Raw genomic sequence first — 23,080 nt, 5'->3', positions numbered from 1 at the left:
ACCAGTGCCAAGCTATAGTGGCTCGATAATTTATGGTGGCTCTATAATTTCAACTTGAACTTGGGGCATTTCACTTGCTAGGAAAGTGCTTTATTACTTGAACTCCTCTTAACCTTTTGGGTACTGGGGGCCTAGACTGTGATCCTCCTTTTTGGGATTCCTTGTGATGCTGGGTGCTGCCAGGCCTAGCAATCGGTTGAGACAGAATCTCTCAAACTTTTTGTTTTTGTGTTTTCTTTTTGCTTTGTTTTTTCTAGAGTTGAAGGCTTGAGCCATCATTGCTTGGCTGAATTATAGTGTGTGTGTGTGTGTGTGTGTGTGTGTGTGTGTATGTGTGTGTGTGTGTGTCTTGAATTCAGGACCTTGCGTTATCACTTGAGTTTTCTTTGCCCAGAGATAGTGCTCTGCCACTTGGGACACACACACACACACACACACACACACACACACACACACGTCTCACACATACACAGAGAGTCTGGTTAATTGGAAATAGAATCTTGAAAGACTTTTCCTTCCCAGCTGGCATTGAATCATGATTCTTTTTTTTTTTGCCAGTCCTGGGCTTGAGCTCAGGGCCTGAACATTGTCCTTGGACTTTCTCAAGGCTAGAGCTCTACCACTTGAGTCTTAGTATCACTTCTGGCTTTTTTTCTATGTATGTGGTACGGAGGAATCAAACCCAAGTCTTCATGCATGCTAGGCAAGCACTCTACCAGTAGGTCAGCTCTCAGCCCTTGAATCATGATTCTAAGGCTTCAGTCTCTGGAGGAGCTAATATTACAAGTGTGAGCCACCAGCACCCAGCTAGATATTAGTTGTTTGTTTGTTTTGTTTCTTTCCAGTCCTGAGGCCTGAACTCAGGGCATGGGCACAGTCCCTGAGCTTCTTTTACTCAGGCCTAGCATTCTGTCACTTGAGCCACAACACCATTCCTGGCCTTTTCTGTTTATATGGTACTGGGGAATCGAACCCAGGGCTTCGTGCATGCTAGCCAAGCACTCTACCACTAAGCTACCTTCCCAGCCAATTTCAGTGTTCTTGATTAACAAATACGCCATTTACAGCTTCTCTTGCTCAGTCATCCACCTACCCCCACAAACAGTGGCATGAAAATCCATAAAGTACAAATTTTATGAGCATGAAAACTGCTGATTTTGCTATATTCCTCAATGACTACCCTCATCATTCAAATGCAGCTAGCCTTATAAACCAGCGAAATGACTTGTTCCAGACCTGGCCTGTGTGCCCTCTTGGGACTGAGGGTGTTGATATGATATTTATCATTATCAGTATCATTTATCACTAAACCAACCAATAAAGAATGTTCCCAACAGTTCAAGGCTTAGGAACCCGGGAATGAGAACAGGACTGGTCAATTTTATCACTCTAAAATCACTTGTAAAATTTGTAGTGCTTGCCTTTGAATTTTAGACCTTGCTGGAAAGCAATCTTTGTTTTCTAAAGGTTGAGCAGAAGATGCTTCCTTGAATATACATAGTATGGAGTTCATTGAACCTGAAACTATCACTGTCATTTGGTTACTTTGGGCTTCTCATGACAAAGAAAGAGAGCTGTGATGCTTGTGGAAGTCATCAACTATGATCAGCAAAAGGAGCTGAGATTGTTGCTACACAATAGCAATAGGTAGGAATATGTCTGACTCAAAGGAATTCCCTGGGGCCTATCCAGGAGGTCTGTGCCCTACTGAACAGGCCATTAGAACAACCATGGCCCTAGTAGAGCAAGGGAAATAAAAGTTGAAGGTACTGGTTACCTAACCATAGTAAAATCTTCTGGCCAAGGAAGATGGAAATTAGAATGAGTATGGAGGAAGGAGTTAATAAATATAAACATGGCCATCAGTGTACCAGAGGAGTTAAAGCTTATTTCATTAACTCTGTTGTATTCATTCCTCACAAGTGACTGGATCTGGCCATCACCTTGAAACAACCTGTGTGAGGACTGAACTGGATGGAGGGCATGAGAAGAACAGAATGGGCTGAAGTGGACACATGTGTGCTTCTGCACGGTAGGTGTTAACATGTCAATTCCCTTTAAATCACTTATTTCAACCACTGCTGCCACCACTTGTTCCAAGAAGAGTTTGACAAGGTTTGAGCAAGTACAACATGACAGCAACTCTTTTCTTAATTCCTGCCTTAGTATATCTCTGATGTGGGTGTGAACCTGGCATTCATAATTGTGTAATTTGGAAGTGTTGGTTAGGTAATACCCAGAATAATTTACCTTTGATCAAAGGAAAACAGGTGCTGACATATAAATGCCTCTTCCATTCTTGCTTGAGGCAGAGAGTTCTAAGACTGATTCCCGAAAGCTCAGGAAGTTCTAGGGGATTTAGAAAACATTTAAACATGGAGTGATCAATAACTCCTTAAATGTCCATTCTTTGTCCATGTTTCCTTTTTGCTCCCTGTTTCCTCATTTTTTCTCTCTCTTAGATCAAATCCTCAAATTACTCCAGATGCATCTTGCTGAAATAAAGTTTAGAAAGGGAGAAGAGGAATGAAAATGAAATTTCTGGACATAAGATTGAGATGACTACAATTCATCAGAATGGAATGGAAATGTCAGACATAGGGAAGCACAGATACACAAATCTAGAGCTCAGGAAAGGAGTCTAGACTTCTGAAATGCAATTAATTTCCCAACTTTATTGAAGACTGTAATGTACATATAAATAAAAGATAATAGGATGAAAGAAGCATACACAATTGTCTATACAAAGTATCCCCAGTAAGAATTCAGAGACAAAATAGGAAGGATCAAAAGAGTCTTTGAAAAGATAAGATTAACTCCCTTACTTAAAAGGGACTCAAAGAAAGTGAAAAGCATTCCAACTAGCCTGGATTAGTGCACATTAATCGGAATAACAAATATTTCCTTATTATTTTAGCTAATTGTTTTCCTTCAAGTTTTATCTTCAGAAAAGGCTGAAAGACACTGCACAACAGGTTTGTCCCTTTCTCACTAAAACCATCTTTGGCATATGAAGTGAGTTCTTCCCTTCTTTTCATTCTCCTTCCAAGTCAAGTCCTGACACACTGAGAACTCCTTCAGGTTAGGATTAAAAGTTTGAATCACCTTTATTCCTTGAATCAGAGTGTCTGGCATACTACAAGTGTTAGGAATGTGGACTAAATGAAACATTTTTCTACCAACCAGCTTTATATTTGGCTCTCAAATTCAAATACATCAGTCTGCGCTTGCTTAGATGCAGATTCTGAGTCAGGTGGTCTGAAGAGAGGCTCTATTGTCTAAACGACCCTCAGCTGATGCTCAAGCAGCTAGTTCGGGAAACACAAATCGTGTATAAAGGTCAGAAATGCCATGGAGTAGATTAGGAATAATCAGAGAAGATATTTACAATACTGCCATCTATTCCCTCCCCCAGAGATTCTGATTTAGCTTACTTCAACTTTCCAAGCTTTCAGTCGTAAGGACATAGCGTCAACAGAGTTTAGCATATGCAAGTTAAAATGGTTTTATGCACTTGCCATAAATCTCGGAGTGAATATTTCTAGAGAAAGAGAACAGGGCAAGGCATCAAATCCCTAGGTTTCCATCAGCCACGCGGAATAGCGGCCCCGCCACGCCCACAACGTGGGGCCACGCCCACGGTGTGGGGCCACGCCCGCTGTGTGGGGCCACGCCCGCCGGGCGGGAGTCACGCCCCCTCGGCGTTTATTGGTCGTTTCTTTATTTCTCCACCTCAACGTCCCTTTCTACTGGGCCAACTTCCGGCGCGGAGCTTGTCACGTGTCCGGACACGGGAAGTGGAGGAACGGCCACTTCCCGTTCGCTGCTTAATTGAAGGGGCTCAACCTAGTAGGGCTCGCCGTCGCCACTGCCCCATTTGACCTCGGTCTTGGACGACCCGCCCGCCTCGGCGCAGCCGGGCTCGGTCCGGCCTTGCGGTAAGCTTCGGGCCATGGCTGTTGAGGAGTCCCGGCGGCGGCGGGATGAGGAGCGGATCGGCGGACGCCCGGGTCTGAGGCGGCTCCTGGGTTGGCGCCGCGGGGGGCTCTGCGCCCGTGGTGCTCAGGCCCACAGCATCCCGGGTCCCGTAGTGGTTAGGCCCACGGTGCCCCTCCCCGCTCCCGTGGTGGTCAGGCCCGCAGTGAGTCTTCTCCCTCCCCTCTCCAGTGGGCCGGTCCCCAGCCTCCCGAGCCTCCGCTCCCGTGGCGGGGCGGCCCTCCCTCAGTGGTCGGGCTGGTGCACCCGTCTGCACGAGCCGCCAAGTCCTGCGGGAGCATCCTCTGTCCCTTGTTGTCTAGAAATCTGGGAGGACATCCTCCGTCCTCCAGGGCTCCCCGCATGGGATCCGGACGTCACGTAGCCTGCGCGTACGATGTCCTGCCGCGGGGCTAGGTGAGGAGGACGTGACTTGCCTGCCCCGTCCCTGTGCAGTTCTCCCTTCAAACCCACACAAGCACTCACGCAAACCAGCTGTTTGTCACGCAGTGTGAGGGCCTTTCTGAGTTAAAAGAAACAAACCTTAACAGACGAAGGTAATGAGTGGCCAGCTGCAACTGGAACGATGACTTCTTTGACCTGGAAAACAATTTTAGAGGACCACGACTGATTTATTTACTGGAAAAATATTGTGAAGATTAGAATTAGGGACCGGGGGCGTAGCCTAGCATGCACGAATCCCTGGGTTCGATTCTTCGGTACCACATACTGAGGAAAAGCTGGAGGTGGTGCTGTGGTTTAAGTGGCAGGGCACTAAACTTGAGCAAAAAGTGTCCAAGGACAGTGCCCAGGCCTTGAGTTCAAGCTCCAGGATTGGCAAAAAAAAAAAAAAAATAGAATTATTTACCAGACCCATAGAATGCAAACATGTCTGTCTTGTCTGCCACATGACTAATTGCTAAGTGGATGGTCATTTTAGTGATTTTCATTGCCTAGCTCCTTTCTGAGATATATCTAGTCCTGTCCTGTTTTATCACATAACCGTGCACCTGATCATTGTAATCAGAGAGACTATATGGTTGGTAAACGTTGGCCACCACTACTTGTTCAATGGATTAGTTGCTTTTTTTCTTTTCCTTTTTTTCTTTTGCTAGTCCTGGGGCTTGAAGTGAGGGCCTGGGCACTGTTAGACACATTTTGCTCAAGGCTAGCACTTGACCACTTGAGCCACATCACCACTTCTGGCTTTTTCTGTGTATGTGGTACATAGGAACCCAGGGCTTCGTGCATGCTAGCTAGGCAAGCACTCTTCCGCTAGACTACACTCCCAGCCCCTGATGGGTTGCTTTTTAAAATATTTGAGTTGTTGTACAAAGGGGTTTCAATTTAAATGTCACCTCTTATTTGATCTTTTTTTTTTTTTTTTCTTGATCAGTTCAGGTTACCTCAAGTAGTTGTTGGGGCTGGGAGTGTGGCTTAGTGATAGAGTGTGTGCCTTAGCATGATGAAGCTCTGGTTTTGATTCCTCAGTACCACATAAACAGAAGCGGTACATGCTAAGTGCCTACAAAGAACTCAGAAGTTCAGTAGAGCATTACTTTCCTTCCCTTCCACACCCTTTTTAAGATGGCTCTGGAGATTCAGGAGCTTATGGTTCATGAACAAATTAGCAAATTCTTAGATTGTTCAGTAAGTGCTATAAGAATTTAGATGCAAAACCCAATTGAATTAAGGTGTTTATTTAGTCAGTTTCATATAAACTGCAAAATGTAAGATTTGATTACAAAGGAGATATTTTCTGTATAGAATAGTGCTGAAGCAAAGATTTAAAGCCCAAAGAGAACAAAATGCTTTGAGTAGGAGGTTTGTTTTTGGGAACAGTAGGAAAATGTTAGTAATAATGTGGTTTGAGAGATATTTTAGGGGGTTGTTTTTTACAGGATTGTGGAAATTTGCAAAGATGCTAAATAGATAAGGACTTTGGTTAATGTGTTTACAATTGAAAAAAATAAATTATATATATATACAGGAGGACATTATAGAATATAACATTCTGGCAATGGTGAAGGGAACCTAAATATTTGCTTACAGATCTGAAATTTGGAAAAGGGGAATCTTGATATCAGTATACCTGTTACATTACTTATTGCTATCCTGTTACTTCATTTAGACAGTTATCAAATATGTCTTTTGCCAAGACCTAGAAAAACAAATATGAGTAAGATACAATACTTGCCTACAAGAAGCTACTTTTTGTGGGGGGAAGTGGAGCTTGGACTTTGAGGCTCAAGTTTGCTAGGCTGGTGCTCTACAACTTAAGTCATAGTTTCAGTCATACTTTTGCTGGTTATTTTTAGGAGAGGGCATTGGTTCTTTCCCAAGTGCCCCTGGATAGAAGTCTACAGGCTTTAGGCTTCCTGTAGTGGCTGGGGTCACAGGGAACAAACTGCTTTTTCCAGCTTACTTCCATGGAGATAGTCTTCAGATTTTTTTCTACCCCAGCTGGCTTGGAACTGTGATCTTCCAAATCTCAGCCTTCCAAATCACTGGGTATTGAGAAGAGGTCTTATAAACATTTCTGCAAGGTTGACTTTGATACAAACTCCTCCATTTCTGAGTTGTCAGGTAGCTAGGGGTTACAGGTGAGAGCCATGAGCACTTGGCTACATAGAATTTCTCATGATGAGGGAGAGATTGCAGCTAGAAAATACAAGCTAGAAAACACAGTTTGTGAGTGCTGTTGTCAGCATAGAAGGAAAATGTTGAAAAGTATAAAAAGAGTCAGGCACGGTGGCTCATGCCTGTAATCCTAGCTACTCAGGAGACTGAGATCTGGGGATCATGGTTCAAAGCCAGCCCTGGCACAAAAGGACCTGAGATTCTTATCTCCAGTTAACCTCTAGAAAATGGGAAGTGGGGCTTGGCTCAAGGGTAGGGCGGTAGCCTTGAGCTGAAGAGCTCAGGAACAGCGCCCAGGCCAAGTTCAAGCCCCATGACCAACAAAAAATAGAAAGAAAAATATAAAAAGAATTATGCTGGGGAGAGAGCTACTTATATATGATTTGTATTGTATTAAGTTACTGTAAGTAATCTAGCAATTAAAAAAAAATCCTGAACATTGGGATTTTGGTACCACATGGGGTCCTGGAAGCAATGCCCCACAGATACAAAGTGATGATTTATGCTACTGTGCACACAAGTAAAATATTTGTTTGGTAATATGTTTTCAGTTTTGGAGTGAATAGAATTACTGGGTTACAAACCAGGCACCGATGGCTCACTCCTAGCTACTGAGAAAACTTGAGATCTGAGGATCACAGTTCAAAGCCACAGTGGGCAGGAAAATCCATGAGATTCGATTTTTATTTATTTATTTACTTTTTGGTGCTAGTTTTGGGGCTTGAACTCAGGGTCGGGGAATTGTTTTTGGCCTTTCTCAAGGGTACTACCACTTGAGCCACAGCACCACCTCTACCTTTTTCTGTGTATGTGGTGCCAAGAAATTGAACTCAGGGCTTTATGCATACTAGGCAAGCACTCTTATCACTAGGCCAAACTCCCTGCCCACGTCCATGAGATTTTTAATGCCAATCAAGTGCTCAGAAAAAGCCAAAAGTGGCGTTATGACTCAAGTGGTAGAGCACTAACCTTGAGCAAAAGAAGGTCAGGGACAGAGTCTAGCCAGACATCAAGTCCCAGGACTGGAAAAAAAAATGATGGATTGCATGATAACACCATGTTTTGCTCTTTTTAGAACTGCTAAACTTTCTCAGAGCATATTATTTTTATAGTCTGTTGAAAACATTTGGGTGCTTGCTTTTTTCTCCACACATTGCCAACACTTGTTATTGTGTGTCCTTTTGGTTTTTATCATCCTAATGAGTATAAAGTAATATTTCACTGTGGTTTTTATTTGCATTTTCTTAGTAATTAATGATGTCAGACATCTTTCATTGGCTCTTTGTTCATCTGGAAAATACCTATTCAGATCTTTTATTCAGTTTTTAATTGTATTATTTTTGTTGAGTTGTAAGTGTTCTCTGTATAAGAAATTATATTTAAAGATTAAGCATGTGTTTAATTGAGAGACTAGTATTTCCAAAGGTTCTAAAATCCTCTAATTTTACTTCCATATTTATAGCTTTATATTTTATGATGTGGTTATAGTAGTCTATTAAACCATTTTCCTATGTGTCTTAGTGATATGTGTATATTAATAAATCATTTTCCTATGTGTTTTAACCAAAAATTATACTGTGTATGAATCATAAAGAAGACAGTACATGTAAAGTGAGATGGTTTTGAGAATGAGCACCTGTACTCTGAATTTTTTTTCAGCTGAGAAAAGATGACAGCAATCAAGCATGCGTTACAGAGAGACATTTTTACACCAAACGATGAACGCCTGCTGAGCATAGTCAATGTGTGCAAAGCAGGAAAAAAGAAAAAGAACTGCTTTTTATGTGCTACAGGTTGGTATTTAGATGAAAAAGTCCTTGTTTGGCATTCTTCTATTCCTTAGGAGGCATTTCCTCTTTTTCAAAAATATTCTCAGCCAAGCAGGGCACAGTGGCTCATGCCTGCCAGGCATAGAGGCTCACACCTGTAATCCTACCTACTCAAGAGGCTGAGATCAGAGGATCTTGGTTCAATGCCAGCCCAGGCACTAAAGAACTTGAGACTCTTATCTCCAATTAACCACTAGAAAAGCAGAAGTGGGCCTGTGGCTCAAAGGGTAGAGTGGTAGCTTTGAGCTGAAGAGCTTAGGGACAGTGCCCAGGCCCAGAGTTCAAACCCCATGACGACAAAAAAAAAAAAAAAAAAAAAAATTCTTAGCCAGGCCTGGTGAAACACATGTAGGAAGCTCAAGGCCAGCTTAGGCTACATAGTGAGAGTGTAAGTCTAAAAATTTTTTCTTTGTCAATTAATAGAAAATGTGTTGGAAAAACATTAATCTTTGCACTAAATGTTGAGTAGATACAAAAAATTTCTGTGACATTACTAAGATGTAAAGACTGATGATAGATCAGAGCTTGTGTATTGTACAGCTATTTCATTACTTGTGAAGTGCCCTGTGTCCTTTTCTTGATCCCTTTCCCCTTTTAAAGAGTCTCTGATACGGAATTTTAACTAGCATTTCTTGGTCCTATTACCCTATATATTTGTAATATTAAGGAACATGTTTTTCATGTTGTTGAACTTTCCATAAATTGAATTATACTGCATGTATTCTTGGTGATTTTTTTCAATTCAAAGTTATGTTCTTAGTCATGATTCTTTCATAGAGCTATTAATTCTTTCCTAGTGACTGCTATGGTATATTTGACCATAATTCACATACCAATTCTTCCAAGCATGAACATAAGTCTTTTCTAGGTTTTGCTATTCTGACAGAATGTCTAAGAACATACTTGTTTTATATCTTATCCACAAGCAAGACTGTTTTATGGTAGAAACTAAAATGTGGGATTATTGAGTCAGTCTAGTCTGATTTAAATGTTTTTTGTAGTGTTCTGTGAATTTACTGTGCATTTGTTATGAAACATAACAGCACCAGGCAACTGGAAGATATATTTGCAATGAAGAATAAGTGACTGATTCTATATGTGTTTATTATATATTGTTTGTTTATTTTAATGAAAGTATGTGTTTCCCCAACAGTGACAACCGAACGTCCAGTTCAGGTGAAGGTGGTCAAAGTCAAGAAATCTGACAAGGGAGATTTCTACAAAAGGCAGATTGCTTGGGCCCTTCGAGATCTTGCTGTGGTAGATGCCAAAGATGCTATCAAAGTATATATTTTTTAGTTCTTCTGTCTCTTTGCAAAAGTGTCTTTCGTTAGCACAGTCTTAGATATTCTAAGATGTTGTGAACTTGTTGTTTTGTGACTGCCAGTCTTCCAGTCTAAAATTATATTTTGCCTTCTACCTCATCACCCCCACTACTCAGACTACTAAAAAGAAGCATATATGTATTTATTTGCATTCTTTATACTAAATACTACAGTTATATTTGTGTACAAGCTACAAAAACTAGGGCAAAGTAACTTTGACTATATACTTACTCTGTATTTAGATTAAGTAGTACAAATTCTGTAAATTAGTATGAGTTTTAAAGTGGTATATTATGTTGGTTCTTTTTTTAATCTGTATTATTTTGGTAAAACTTGGTTCAGCTCCTATATAATCAAGCTTGTATAGAGAGTCTTTAGGAATCAATGCTTTAGTCAGCTGAAGCAGCCCAGCTAGAGTTTTTTAAGGTATAGCTTCCGTGTTGTACTTCAAATAAAGGAAGTGAGAGTGGGTTACATGCATACTTAGAATAGGTTTATGAGGATGAAAATCTAATAGACTCACAAGATTTTGAATAATATGATAATTACCTTTAAAGAATTACCAATGTTTCTGGCAATTCAAGACTTTTAGCAGTAATATCCTGTTTCAAAGAAGTCAAGTGGAACTCCTTTGATTCAGTTAAATGCTTCTTTTTCCTTCTCATCTGTAGCCCTACCCCTTATCTTCCTCTGCAGCCTAAAGACACCCCAGAACACTAGGGAATTCTTAGTATCACATTCACTTGTATTAATGGGAATAATAGTCAGACTTACACTAATGTGAGTCCAGATAACTCCCTAAGTCCCGTATGTTTATTAAAAAGCCACAAAGAAGGTTAAGAACTAGTGACTTCTGGCTGTTATCCTAATTACTCAGGAGGCTGAGATCTGAGGAATTCAATTCAAACCAGCCTGGGAAGGAAAGTCTCTAAGACTTTATTGGAGATAAGACTCTCCAACAACAATAAAAATTTTTTTAAAAAAAAGAATCTCCAGTAAACCAGCAAAAAGCCAGAAGTAGAGGTGTGTCTCAAGTAGTAGATACTAGCTTTGTGTGAAAAAGCTAAGTGACAGCACCTAGGGCTTGAGTTCATGTCTTAGTATCAGCACACAAAGAAGTTAAAACATAATATTTGTAAAGCAATCTGGTAAGCTAAAACTTTGGTTTTACTCTTACTTTGGTACAAACCTTTGAAGATCAAGGCAAAACAATTTTAGGCAAACTTTGCCTATCTGCACCATTCATATTTCTTCTAAATGTAGATGCCTTTTCTTCAAGAATTTCAGGTATGTAAGGTGAAGGCTTACACCTTGTGATCCTAGCTACCTCAGGAGGCTGACATCTGAGAATCACGATTCAAAATCAGCCCAGGCAAAATGTCTATGACACTGTTATCTCCAATTAACCACCAAAAACCTGGCAGTGAAGTTGTGGCTCAAGTGGTAGAGTGCTTAGCACTTAGCAAAAAACTCATTGATAGCACTCAGACCCTGAATTCAAGCCCGAGGACTAGCAGCACCACCACCATCAAAAAACAAAACCATAATTTCAGATAAACTAGGCCTTTTTTTCCTCTAAGGAGTAGCGAGTTTTTGGAAAAATATGGAAATAGTTTGACAAGTAGAAAGAGAGAGAGAAACAGAGGAAAGAAAAAGGGAGAGAGATGATGTGAATGAGTACATGTTTGGGAAGAAAACTAGATGATTCTTTTTTTCTAAAATCTTTAGGAAATAATTTGTTACTACAGGTAGTGATGAAGAATAAAGAGTTGTTTTGGGGGAGAGAGGGCTTGAACTCTGGCCCTGGCACTGTCCCTGACCTCTTCAGCTCAAGGCTACTGCCCTACCCCTTGAGCCACAGCACCACTTCCAGTTTTCAAGTGATTAATTGGAGATAAGAGTCTCAAAGTTTCTGCCCAAATTGCTTTGAACCTCAATCCTCAGATCTCAGCCTAGTGAGATCTGAGCCACCAGTGCCAAGCAAATAGTTTTTGGTAGATTTCTAAGAGAAAATACATTTAGAACTTCTTAGAAATGCATTTGATTTATAAGCCATTTTTCTCTTCACTAGTTTTCACTTCATGACCCTGTTGACTTGCATAATTCACTACCATTGCTGAATGCTTATTTGAATGCTTTCTCAAAGCTGACGCCTATTTGCTGACTTAATGGATTTTCTTTCATTTTATGTAAGCACCTTGGTGTGTGTATACTATATACGGATATAAAATATGAAAATTTTATACATAGTCTAACATTAGCCATTTAGTATCACACATTGATTTGTGTGAATGTTCCACTGGAGCACTCAGACTCTTTTATGGCATTATGGGAAGTATTCCCAGGGAAGAGATCATTTCCCATCAAGTTTCATGTTAGTGCCAATATCCTTAGATAGTTGTATAAATGATGAAGCTAATTACCTTCTTATTGTGAATGCTGGTTTTTTAGAGGGGTTTGACACTTAAATTCTACTTATTAAGCTCTAAGTTAAACTAATTAACAGAGTGTTACACTACTCTATTATTGTACCAATGCTCAAGTACTCATCCCTAAAATATCCCAATTCTTCAAAGTAAAAGTCTCACATAAATTATTTTTTGGTCTTTAGGTTCCCTTTAAATAATGCCTCAATTGAATGGAATATATTATTATCCTTCCATTCTATAGAGCATTTGAACCTATTTTTAAGTTCCTTGAAAATGAAGGACAATATCCATTGTTTTTGAAATAATTCTCAAACATTTGTGCTGCTAACAAATAGTAGCCTTGTGTGGAATCATTTCTGTTTTTTACTTGAGACATGTAGAGAGCTTGATGCAATCCTCTCAGACTGATTCAAGTTCTTTGTCTTGAAAGAACCTGAAGCCATGTGGCATTTTTATCTTTTGAGACCCCTATAATCATTTTTACCCCTGTAATCATTTGTTTTTGAAAAGTATACATTCAGATTGACATTGTAATTTTTCCATACATTATAATTAGAACTTATATTCTCTATCAGCTGTGTATAATAATATATTATCAAGAAAATACAGTATCAAACTTAATAGGCAATGTAAAAATATTAGGCTCCCATCAAAATTAGGGTCCATTGGTTCATGTCTGTAATCTGAGCTTCTCAGAGGCTGAGATCTGAGGATCTTGGCTTAAAGCCAGCCCTGGCAAGAAAGTCTATGACATCCTTATCTCTTAAGTACCAAAAAAGCATTTCAAATAAAGGTCAGGGGCAGTACCTAAGCCTTGAGTTTAAGCCTCAGGACCAGTTCCAGGAAAAGAAATTTTAAAAATAGAAAAAAGGGGGCCAGGAGTGTGGTAAGAATACTTTGCCTAACATGCACAAAGCCCAGGTTTGATTCTTTGGCACCACATACACAGAAAAAGCTGGAAGTGGTGGTGTGACTCAAGTGGTAGAGCACTAGCCTTCAGATTGCCCAAGGATAGTGGTCAGGCCCTGAGTTCAAGCCCTAGCACTGGCAAAAAGAAAATAAAATAGAGAAAAGAAATCTAAAGATTATGCCTTGCAAGTCATTGTCCAAATTGCAGTGCTGCAAAAACCATTGTTATTCTGTTAATAGGAAAGCTGAGCCACAAAGCTACTAAGTATGCAAACAACATTCCACTCATAGGCTTTGGACATTGGAAGAAAATGACCTGACTGGATGTTGTTTTTCTTTCTTTTTTTTCTGTAAGTATTTATTAATCCACTCAAAAATCAACAACATGGATGTTGTTTTTCATCCCAGCTTCTTTTGAGTGAATGTTTTTGCTATAAGCAACATTCTCTGAAGCCTTCCCTTCAAGTCATTAAGCTTACTTTTAGTGATGCCCTCTCTTCCAAAGAATAGCTTCAATTCTTTGTTTCTTTTTTAAAATATTTATTTTTGCCAGTTCTGGGGCTTGAACTTAGGGCCTGAGCGCTGTCCTTGGACCTTCTCAAGGTTAGAGCTCTACCATTTGAGCCACAGCACCATTTCCAGCTTTTTTCTATGTATATGGTACCAAGGAATTGAATCTGTGTCTTTATGCATGTTAGGCAAGCACTCTACCATTAAGCCAAACTGCTGGCCTCTTCTTTTTTTAAAATAAAGATTTATTTAAGTGTGTGTTGGTGCAGGGCCTTGAACTCAGGGCTTGGTCACTGTCCCTGAGCTTTTATTCGAAATGCTTGCTCTCTACCACTTGAGCCACACTTCCACTAGCAGACTTTTGGTAGTTAATTGAAAATACAAGTCTCATGGGACTGGGGCGCCATGGCTCACTCCTGTAATCCTAACTAGTCAGTCCTAGTTACTAAAGTCTGTGAGACTCTTATCTCCAATTAACCACTAGAAAACAGGAGGTGGGGCTGCAGCTCAAGGAATAGGGCTGTATCCTTGAGCTGAGGAGCTCTGGGACAATGCCCAGGTCCAGGGGTAGGGTGGTAGCTTTGATCTGAAGAGCTCAGGGACAGTGCCTTGGTCCAGAGTTCAAGCCCCAGGGCTCACAAAGTAAGTAAGTAAATAAATAAATAAATAAATGGAGTCTCATGGGCTTTCAGTGCCTTGGTCCAGAGTTCAAGCCCCATGGCTCAAATAAATAAATGGAGTCTCATGGGTTTTCCTGCCAGGCTAACTTTGAACTGAAATCCTCAGATTTCAGCCTACTGAGTAGCTAGGATTATAAGCTTGAGCTACTGACACCCAATTTTAATAAAGATTTTGCACTAATAATCATGGTATCTTTTGTTTGTTTTTATGTAGGAAAATCCTGAGTTTGATTTACATTTTGAAAAAGTGTATAAGTGGGTTGCCAGCAGCACTGCTGAAAAGAATGCATTTATCTCATGCATTTGGAAACTGAATCAGCGTTATCTCCGCAAGAAAATCGATTTCATCAATGTTAGCTCACAACTTTTGGAAGGTAAAATTAAGTAAAAAGATATATGTAAAATCAAGTGCATCTTTTAAATGAATATATGATTTGACATTACTCAAAGTAAGTAGAATATCGAGTTACTGTACATCATAAGAGAATTTAAATTTTTATATTGCAGAAATGCTTTATATATTATAGGATACTGATGATGTTAAATAAAATAAAAGTCATATATAAACCTACCCCTGAGAAATAAAACATCACATTTTGGTAGTTTGCTTTAGGCTTTTTTTCTGTGCATATTTAAATATATTTAAAAAATAAGTTTACGTTTTCTAACATACTTTTTCATATAATGTATTATGAACATTTTTCACATTATTATATTTATTTCAATATTATTTTAATAGCTTCATAGTATCCCATTGTACATATATTCATTTAACAATATACCATAATTCATAATTTGTTCATCTAAATACCATAAATCATTTAGTTAAATGAATTTATCAGTCTTATTTTAAACAGCTCTAAGATGACTGTCCTTATAGCAATATTTTTATACAGGTTATAAGTATCTTAAAAACACAACTCTGGAGTCAGACTACTATGGGTTTACATTTTTGGCTTTACCAAAATTATAGCCTCAAATAGTTACTTAGTTGCTGTGTTTCAGCTTGTTTCATGTCAGAACCAGAGATAATAGTATTAACTTCATAAGGTGAGGATTAAACTTCTCAATATATAAGTGTGATGAGAACATTGCCAGTTGTATAGTACTCATATTTTCTATTATCAATATAAAATCCTTAAGCACTTAATTGGGAAATTTTTGAGCAATTGATCTTCAAGAATATTACTATGATATACTTTGTGTTACAAGACAAAAACTGCTGTTAATTATAGGAAGTGTACCATGAAATTTTGTATTTTAAAATTTCTCCCATGAAGACAAACATTATAACCCTTTTTCCCTCCCTCCCGTCCCTCCTTTTCTTTCTTTTATTTTTTTTCCGGTCTTGGGGCTTGAACTCGGCCTGGGCACTGTCCCTGAGCTCTTTAGCTCAAGGGTACCTCGGGAGACACAGTGCCAGTTTGGTTGGTGCCTAGTGGTTAATTGGACATACAGGTCTCATGACTTTAGTGCCTGGGCTGGTTTTGAGCCGAGATCCTCAGCTCAGATCTCAGCCTCCTGAGTAGCTAGAATTACAGGTGTGAGCCACCACCTGGCTTGCTTGCTTGCTTACTTGCTTGCTTGCTTTCCCTTTCCCTTTCTTTCTTTCCCTTTCCTTCTTCCTTCTTTTCCTTTCTCTTTCCTTCTCTTTCTTTCCTTCTCTCCTTCCCCCCATCTCTCTCTCTCTCTTTGGCAGTATTGGGGATTGAGCTCAGGGTTCGCCCATGCAAGGTAAGTAGGTGCTTTATCATTTGAGCTTCCTGCCATTTTTCCTTATGTTACTTTCTAGGTAGAGGAGCTGTGTTAATCCTTCATCTGTCTTCCTCTGCCACTAGGTATATACTACTACATCCAGCCCTTGAGCAGTTCCCATAGTTGGGGTAGCAGGCACATACCACCAAATGTAACCATTGATTAAGATGGAGTCTTACAAACTTTTTGTTGTCTGGACTATCCTCAAATCATGATCCCCAAATCTCCACTTCCCAAGTAGCTGGGATGACAGCCTTGAGTCATATTGCCAAGGCGTAAGTGAAGGCCAGCCTGGGGTAGAAAAGTTTGGAGTCTATATGTCTCCAAAATGACCAGCAAAATGTAGCATTGGAGGTGCGGCTGAAATGGTAGAATGCCAGTAGCAAGCAGAAGGCCCTAAGTTTAAACTCCAGTAAACACACACACACACACACACACACACACACACACACACTGAGAGAGAGAGAGAAGCTTCTGTTTTTTCAGAATTGTTGAAACTTCTGATATTGCTAATTTCCTAGCTTGAAGCAAACTATTAATTTCTTTGCTTTCTTACCCTCATCTGTGCTGTGCTCCTTTTTCTGTTCGACCATGTACCATTTCCACTTTGCCTGTTATATTCGTTACAGCACTTAACTAGTGAGATTATTTTTGGTTTAGTCTTAATGCTTAGAAGAAGCACAAGTAAGTCATACCTGTCAGACGCCTATGATACCCCAGAGGAGTAACTAGGTAATTGGGTAGGAATGGGCTCCCGTAGTTGCTGTCTCACAATATTAGTCCCCAGTGTCTTAGCAATTGTGTTGAGAAAATGAACTTCCAGAAATTTACAATAATTTTTTCTGCCTTCAATTGTGTATTAATTTGCTTCAAATATCTTTTTTAACTATTTTCAGAAAAGAACATTCAGTAATTGATTCATTGACAACCTTACTGTCTTGTTTTCAAATATCATGCATTTCCAATATGTTATTTATTGTTCAATGTGTATTTCAGACCAATGTATTCATTAGGACAGTCAGAGGAAAAAATACATATTCTACCTGATCTACCTTATGAATAAGTATTATTAAATAAAAGCAATGAGAAGAACATTGCTGCTTTTGAGTATGATGTCTAAGTTTTATAACTTATCTAACTTTTAAGAGCAAAAAGTAAAAATGTAAACAGTTTTTCATGTTTATAAACATTAAGTGAAATTAATTTAAAGAATCCTGAGGGCAGGAGTTTGGGCTAGGGGTAGAGTGCTTGCCTAGCATGCATGAAGACCCAGATTCGATTCCTCAGTACCACATACATAGAAAAAGCCGGAAATGGTGCTGAGGCTCAAGAGGTAGAGCCTCTAGCTGTGAGAAAGCCCAAGGAGAGTGCTCAGGCCCTGAGTTCAAGCCTTAGGACTGGCCAAAAAAAAAAAAACATCCTGAGAACATCCTTATGGATCTCATTTTGAAAATCATTTTCTGTAGATCAATAGCAGTTGCTTTGGTTTAATGTTGAGGGAATAGCTTTATTAATGTCTAAAGACTTGTTTTAATAGTCTTTGAAATCATAGCTATTACTCCCTTTTTAAAAATTTATTCACTCCTTTTTTGAAGAAAAGTAAATGACTCTAGTTTTTGGATGATGTTAGAATGTAATTACTGTCTCCTTTGGAGAACTAAATTATCTTCCAAGTCAGTTACAACTGTTCTTATTGTAGTGCTGTCCCCAGTAACTTCTGTAGTTTTTTTGGTGGGTCATCGGGCTTAAACTCGGCCTGGACTCTGTCCCTGAACTCTTCAGCTCAAGGCTACCACTCTATCCTTGAGCCAAGTCCCATTTTATATTTTCTAGAGGTTAATTGAAGATAAGATTCTCAGGTCCTTTTGTGCCTGGGCTGGCTTTGAACCGTGATCCTAAGATCTCAGCCTCCTGAGTAGCTAGGATTACAGGCATGAGCCACTGCAACCAGTAGCCTCTGTAGTTTTTATTCTTGATAATTGAATGTTCAAGTTCACTAAGTGGAGTTTTTCCAGCAGAATCAAGTTTTCAAAACAGAAATATATTAATTTATGATTGAAGTAAAGTTTTTGTTTGTCTTTTTCTTTTTCATTTTCATTCTTTTACTTGCAGCCAGTCCTTTATTAGATCATCTTTGGAATCCTTCTATGCTTGCTTGAACTGCTGTCAAATCTTGGACCTTCCCCACAGTATTTTGTGACTAATTCTTTGTAAGGGAGTGTCTGGGTAAAGCTTTGGGCTTTGAGTGAAAATAACCACACTAAATGCATGAGTCACAATTAACCTAAAAATAATAAGCAGGAAATGATCTTGTTTCCTACTTCAAGGACTTGTCAATACTATTTCTTAAAAGACTAAGAGAAAATAGAAAAGATACATATACTTTTGGTCACTATTAGAAAATGAAATAAGAAAAATGAATCCTGGAAACCTTAGTTCTTAGGAATCTTTCCCCTTTTGTTGTTAATTTTGATGGTGTCTCTGGAACCGTACTTTAACGTGACATTCAAATGAGATATGGATAGTTTTTAAAATTTTTAAACCTGTGTTCTGTTCTACGCTGCTAATATTCTTTACTTACTTTCCTCTGCTTTTTCATACCTTTTTACTCTCCAGAACTGCCTAAAGTTACAGAAGGTGCGTAACACCTTTTCTTCTTATTCTATTCCATGTTTTTATTACTTGCCATTGTTATGTACCATTGGTTGTATATTTTATGACATTACATAGAAGGATAAATTTATTACAAAATCCATATAGTAATAAAGTACATGATAGTATGTATTATTGGCTTCAGGAGGATTGTTTGAAGAGTGATAAAATTCTTCTACAAAGCAGTTATGATCGCTTAAAATACTTGTTTATTTGACATGTTTACTATGTAAGAAGCTGCGCAGATTGGTTAGGGCAGTCTGTGCCCTCTAGTGGCCAATAATCAGACACACTTAACAGTTTACCATTTCCACAACCAAATAAAATAGCATCAAAGGACACAGATTTACAAAGGCAAATTTACATATTGAAATCTATATGTATTTGGAACAAAAAATTTTAATCCTCTTCATTTTTTTTCTCCATTTACCTTATTATTCTCCTTCAGAGTAAATCCTTTATTACTTTGAATTAGCCACATTTTGTTCTGGGATAAATGAGTGTATTTCAAGTTGTATTAAAAGTAAATATTCATAAAAATGAATACATACTTAAAGTGCTGAGGTTTTGTTTTTTTGTTTTTTGGGGAGGTTATAGGGCTTGACCTTGGCTTGGGCACTGTCCCTCCCTGCTCCTGGGCCTGGGCATTGTCCTTGAGCTCTTTAGCTCGTGGCTACCACCCCACCCTTGAGCCAAGCCCCAGTTCCCGTTTTCTAGGTTAATTGGAAATAAGAGTCTCAGGTCTTTTTTGTGCTGGGACTAGCTATGAACCTTGATCCTCAGATCTCAGCCTCCTGAGTAGCTAGAATTACTGGCATGAGCCATCATACCCAGCTCTTGAGTTTTTTTTTTAATTTTATTTAAATAATCCCATTAAGTCTAGAAAATGGGTAACTTTGTTTGCAGTTGGAAAATATCCTCTTAAAAAATATTTTATTTTACTTCCGCTTTCTTATAAAATGTGCTCACATGTTAGTGTATATTTCCAAAGAATGAACTGAGAGTTACTTGGTCATTTACTATGAAACATCAATATCACTTAATGTTTTTGTAATTTCAAACCACACATTTTTATATTAGAGTTAATAGGGAAACTTCCTAGCTCTTTGCTAGGTATTTTATCTATGCATGCGAATTTATTTTTATCAAAAAGGTTCAGCTAATATTTTAATTTTAAATTTGTTTTATATCTTAGTTAATACTTAAGGTCAGAATAAGTTATGTATCATAAAAAATAAGTTATGTATCATAGCTACATTTGTCATTTCAATTAAAAGTTATTTGGAAGAAAAAAGTGTAACAAAAATGGAAAAAAAATAATGAAAGAAAAAAATGGTACCTGAAGAATGAAGGAAAGGAAATTTCTCTCAAGTGTTCTGAATTCATAGTCATTCTTATGTTAGAGCAACTGCCTTCTCAGGTAGGACAAAAAGATTAGGTTCATTTTCTTATGTTTTTGTTTCTATATTTTAGCTTGTTTAGAGAAACTAACTAAATCCTACTTTAACACTTAGTGTATTAGACTGCATGCTTTTCATTAACATACATGGCTCTTTATAAAAATAAAGTTCCAAAGTTTTTAATGTTTTGAATCATGCTTCCTATTTTTCAGCCACTAAATAGGACCTCTGCTTATAACTCATCTTACTTGGCTTGTAATTTCCATGTTATAGTCCTTCTCACTTCTTGACTATTTTATTTTGAATTTTACCTTCTTTAAGAATCTGTTCCAAGTGGAGAGAATCAGAGCGTGACAGGTGGGGATGAAGAATCAGTGGACGAGTACCAAGAATTAAATGCCAGAGAAGAGCAGGATATTGAGATAATGATGGAAGGCTGTGAATATGCAATCTCTAATGCTGAGGCCTTTGCAGAAAAGTTATCCCGAGAGCTGCAGGTGCTAGATGGGGTAAGAATTCCTTGTCATCTGTGAATGTGTGATATTTAGCAGACTCTCAAGGCTGATGTTCATATTTTGCTGTGTCGGCACTTTGGCCTTTTTAGTATTGTTACCCTCTTATACATAAGCGTATTAACAACTGCTATCAATCCTTCACACTGTTCAAAAGATAAAGCCATTCCCATTAGGCTAGTGAAAGCAGTTGGCTATGGGTCTAGCATGTGGAATACCTTTGATATGACGGAAGAGAAAGGGTAACAAAACAGACTGTCTTTGGGGTTGATTTCCCCCATCTGTTAGTACCAAAGAATACAATTTTACTGGTTAAAAATACAGCAAATACAGGAGCTGGGAGTTTGGCCTACTGTTACAGTGCTTCCTATCATTGCACGAAGACCCAGGTTCAATCCTCAGTATCATATACATAGAAAAAAGCCAGAAGTGGTGCTGTGGCTTAAGTGGTAGAGTGCTAGCCTTGAGGAAAGCCCAAGGACAGTTGCTCAGGTCCCGACTTCAAGACCCAGGGCTGGCAAAAATAAAAATAAAAAATAAAATATAAATCTAATCTAAACGTGCAAGGGTACTTACATGAGAATAATCTAAACATACCACTTGCAATTTTTTTATTTTGTTTTTAAGAAAAGATGGATTTTTATAACCTCCTCAAGAAAGACCTTGAGAGTTTACACATGAAAGGTACTGATGTTCTGGAGTCTTACCAGAACCAGAAAGATTGCACGAGTAATACAAGCCTAAAGGCTTACATGCTTATCAGAGATGCAGTTTAGAAGAGATTTCAAGATGTTAAAGTAGAAAACGTCCTGGAAAGATTCAGATGCAATTCTGTTACTACAGAGATGTCAACAGAGGTTCCACTAGAGAACAGTGTAGAAACATCATCTGTGAATCGCAGCATCAGACTACAATGATATTCTTAAATCCATGTCCAGATTTTTCATTATACCCATGTTACTCACCTTAGCAATCTATATGCTCTTTTCTGATTAATATTGCATATATGTTCTAAGTCATCACATTACTTTGCAGCTCAATAAAAGATTTGGCAGCATCCTTATTCCAGAGAATTTAAAATCAATACATAGAACTTTTAGAAAACAGTAATCAGAGGATGGCAGTCATAACTGCTTTGTGTGAGGAAAAAAGATCATAGATTAAAATGAAGAATAGAAAGGGTGATAGAAGGAGCTACCTTTTTTTATTTTTTATTTTTATTTATTTATTTTTCCAGTCCTGGAGCTAGAACTCAAGGCCTGAGTATTGTTCTTGGGCTTTCTCAAGGCTAGAGCTCCACCGCTTGAGCCATAGCACCACTTCCAGGTTTTTCTATGTATGTGGTACCAAGGAAGTGAACCTGGGTCTTTGTACATGCTAGGCAAGAACTCCCGGCATCTAGACCATGTCTTTTTTGCACGTGTGTGTGTGTGTGTGTGTGTGTGTGTGTCTGTGTGTCTGCCTGTCTGTCTGTCTGTCTGTCTGTCTGTCTGTCTGTCTGTCTGTCTGTCTGTGTGTATCTTGTGTGGCTTGAACTCTGGGCCTAGGCACTGTCACTGAGCTCTTCAGCTTAAGGCTACTACTCCACCTCCTGAGCCACAGTGCCAGTTCTGCTTTTCTAATGGTTAATTGGAAATGAGTCTCATGGACTTTAGTGCCCAGGCTGGCTTTGAACTGCGATCCTCAGATCTTAGCCTCTTGAGTAGGTAGAAATTACAAGCGTGAGCCGCCACGCCCATCATGTCTTTTTGATGATACAGTTACTTATGCAATCTGTGGACATATAGAATACTGAGGTATGGTCCCTGTTGGGGACCGACTGTAGTATACACAAGGAAGTAGTTCTTATCATGATAACTTTAAGCAGTGTCAGTCACTTCTTATCAAGATGACTTTGGGCAATGTTAACCGCTTCTCATTTATCCTATTTGTGACTTGATTACTATTTTGTATGAATGTAGCCTCTGGCAGTTCCCTAGTTCTAAGATGAGTATTTAAGGTCAGAACTTGAAATAAACTGCGCTACAGTCTTAGGCGGCAGTCTTGAGCTCACAGCCTTCTTGGGCTGCTGACTTGGGCTGTAGTCCTCCTGAACCCCATCTGTTTGTCTCTCTTCTATTTTTTCCTAGTCCCTGCCCCCTATTTCAGGAATCCCAGTCTGCGAACCCTGGTTTGCTGCCGGCTGGCTCCGGCAGGTCCCTAACTTCTTTTTTAAATTTTTTTAAATTTTTAAATTTTTCCCCTTTCTTATATATATATATATATATATATTATTAAAGAATGTATTAACATTGATTTTTACATCATATTTCAAATGACATGTTTACCAAACAGATGTTCAAGAAGGGACTCTCTGTATACAATCACTGGTACTTAGTTTTTAGAACATAGTCAAAATTAGGCTAAGGGTTTATATATCATAAATGGTCCCTAACTTTTACATAGAGGCAAGTATGCCTCCATG

General features: G+C 38.8%; 1 protein-coding gene across 5 annotated transcripts in view; it reads left to right on the top strand.

Annotated features, from left to right (window-relative positions):
• Positions 1-3,758: 3,758 nt before the first annotated feature.
• Positions 3,759-23,080, top strand: part of Exoc1 (exocyst complex component 1) — a 66,266-nt gene continuing 46,944 nt past the window's right edge. For 2 of the 5 annotated variants that reach the window (XM_090343573.1, XM_090343570.1), the window contains exons 1-6: positions 3,759-3,938; positions 8,275-8,408; positions 9,598-9,728; positions 14,512-14,671; positions 18,669-18,689; positions 20,426-20,613. In XM_090343573.1, coding sequence (XP_090199699.1) covers positions 8,285-8,408; positions 9,598-9,728; positions 14,512-14,671; positions 18,669-18,689; positions 20,426-20,613 — 624 coding nt within the window. In that variant the 5' untranslated portion in view covers positions 3,759-3,938; positions 8,275-8,284. Of the gene's footprint in view, positions 3,939-4,305; positions 4,393-8,274; positions 8,409-9,597; positions 9,729-14,511; positions 14,672-18,668; positions 18,690-20,425; positions 20,614-23,080 lie in introns of those variants that run through there. The other 3 variants (XM_090343574.1, XM_090343572.1, XM_090343571.1) reach the window with 2 other exon arrangements.

The sequence above is a fragment of the Megascapheus bottae genome, chromosome 13 (assembly GCF_031878675.1).
Source record: "Megascapheus bottae isolate mThoBot1 chromosome 13, mThoBot2.hap1, whole genome shotgun sequence".
Lineage (NCBI taxonomy): Eukaryota > Metazoa > Chordata > Mammalia > Rodentia > Geomyidae > Megascapheus > Megascapheus bottae.
Note: the sequence above shows the minus strand (reverse complement) of the source record. Positions and strands in the feature narration are given on the sequence as shown.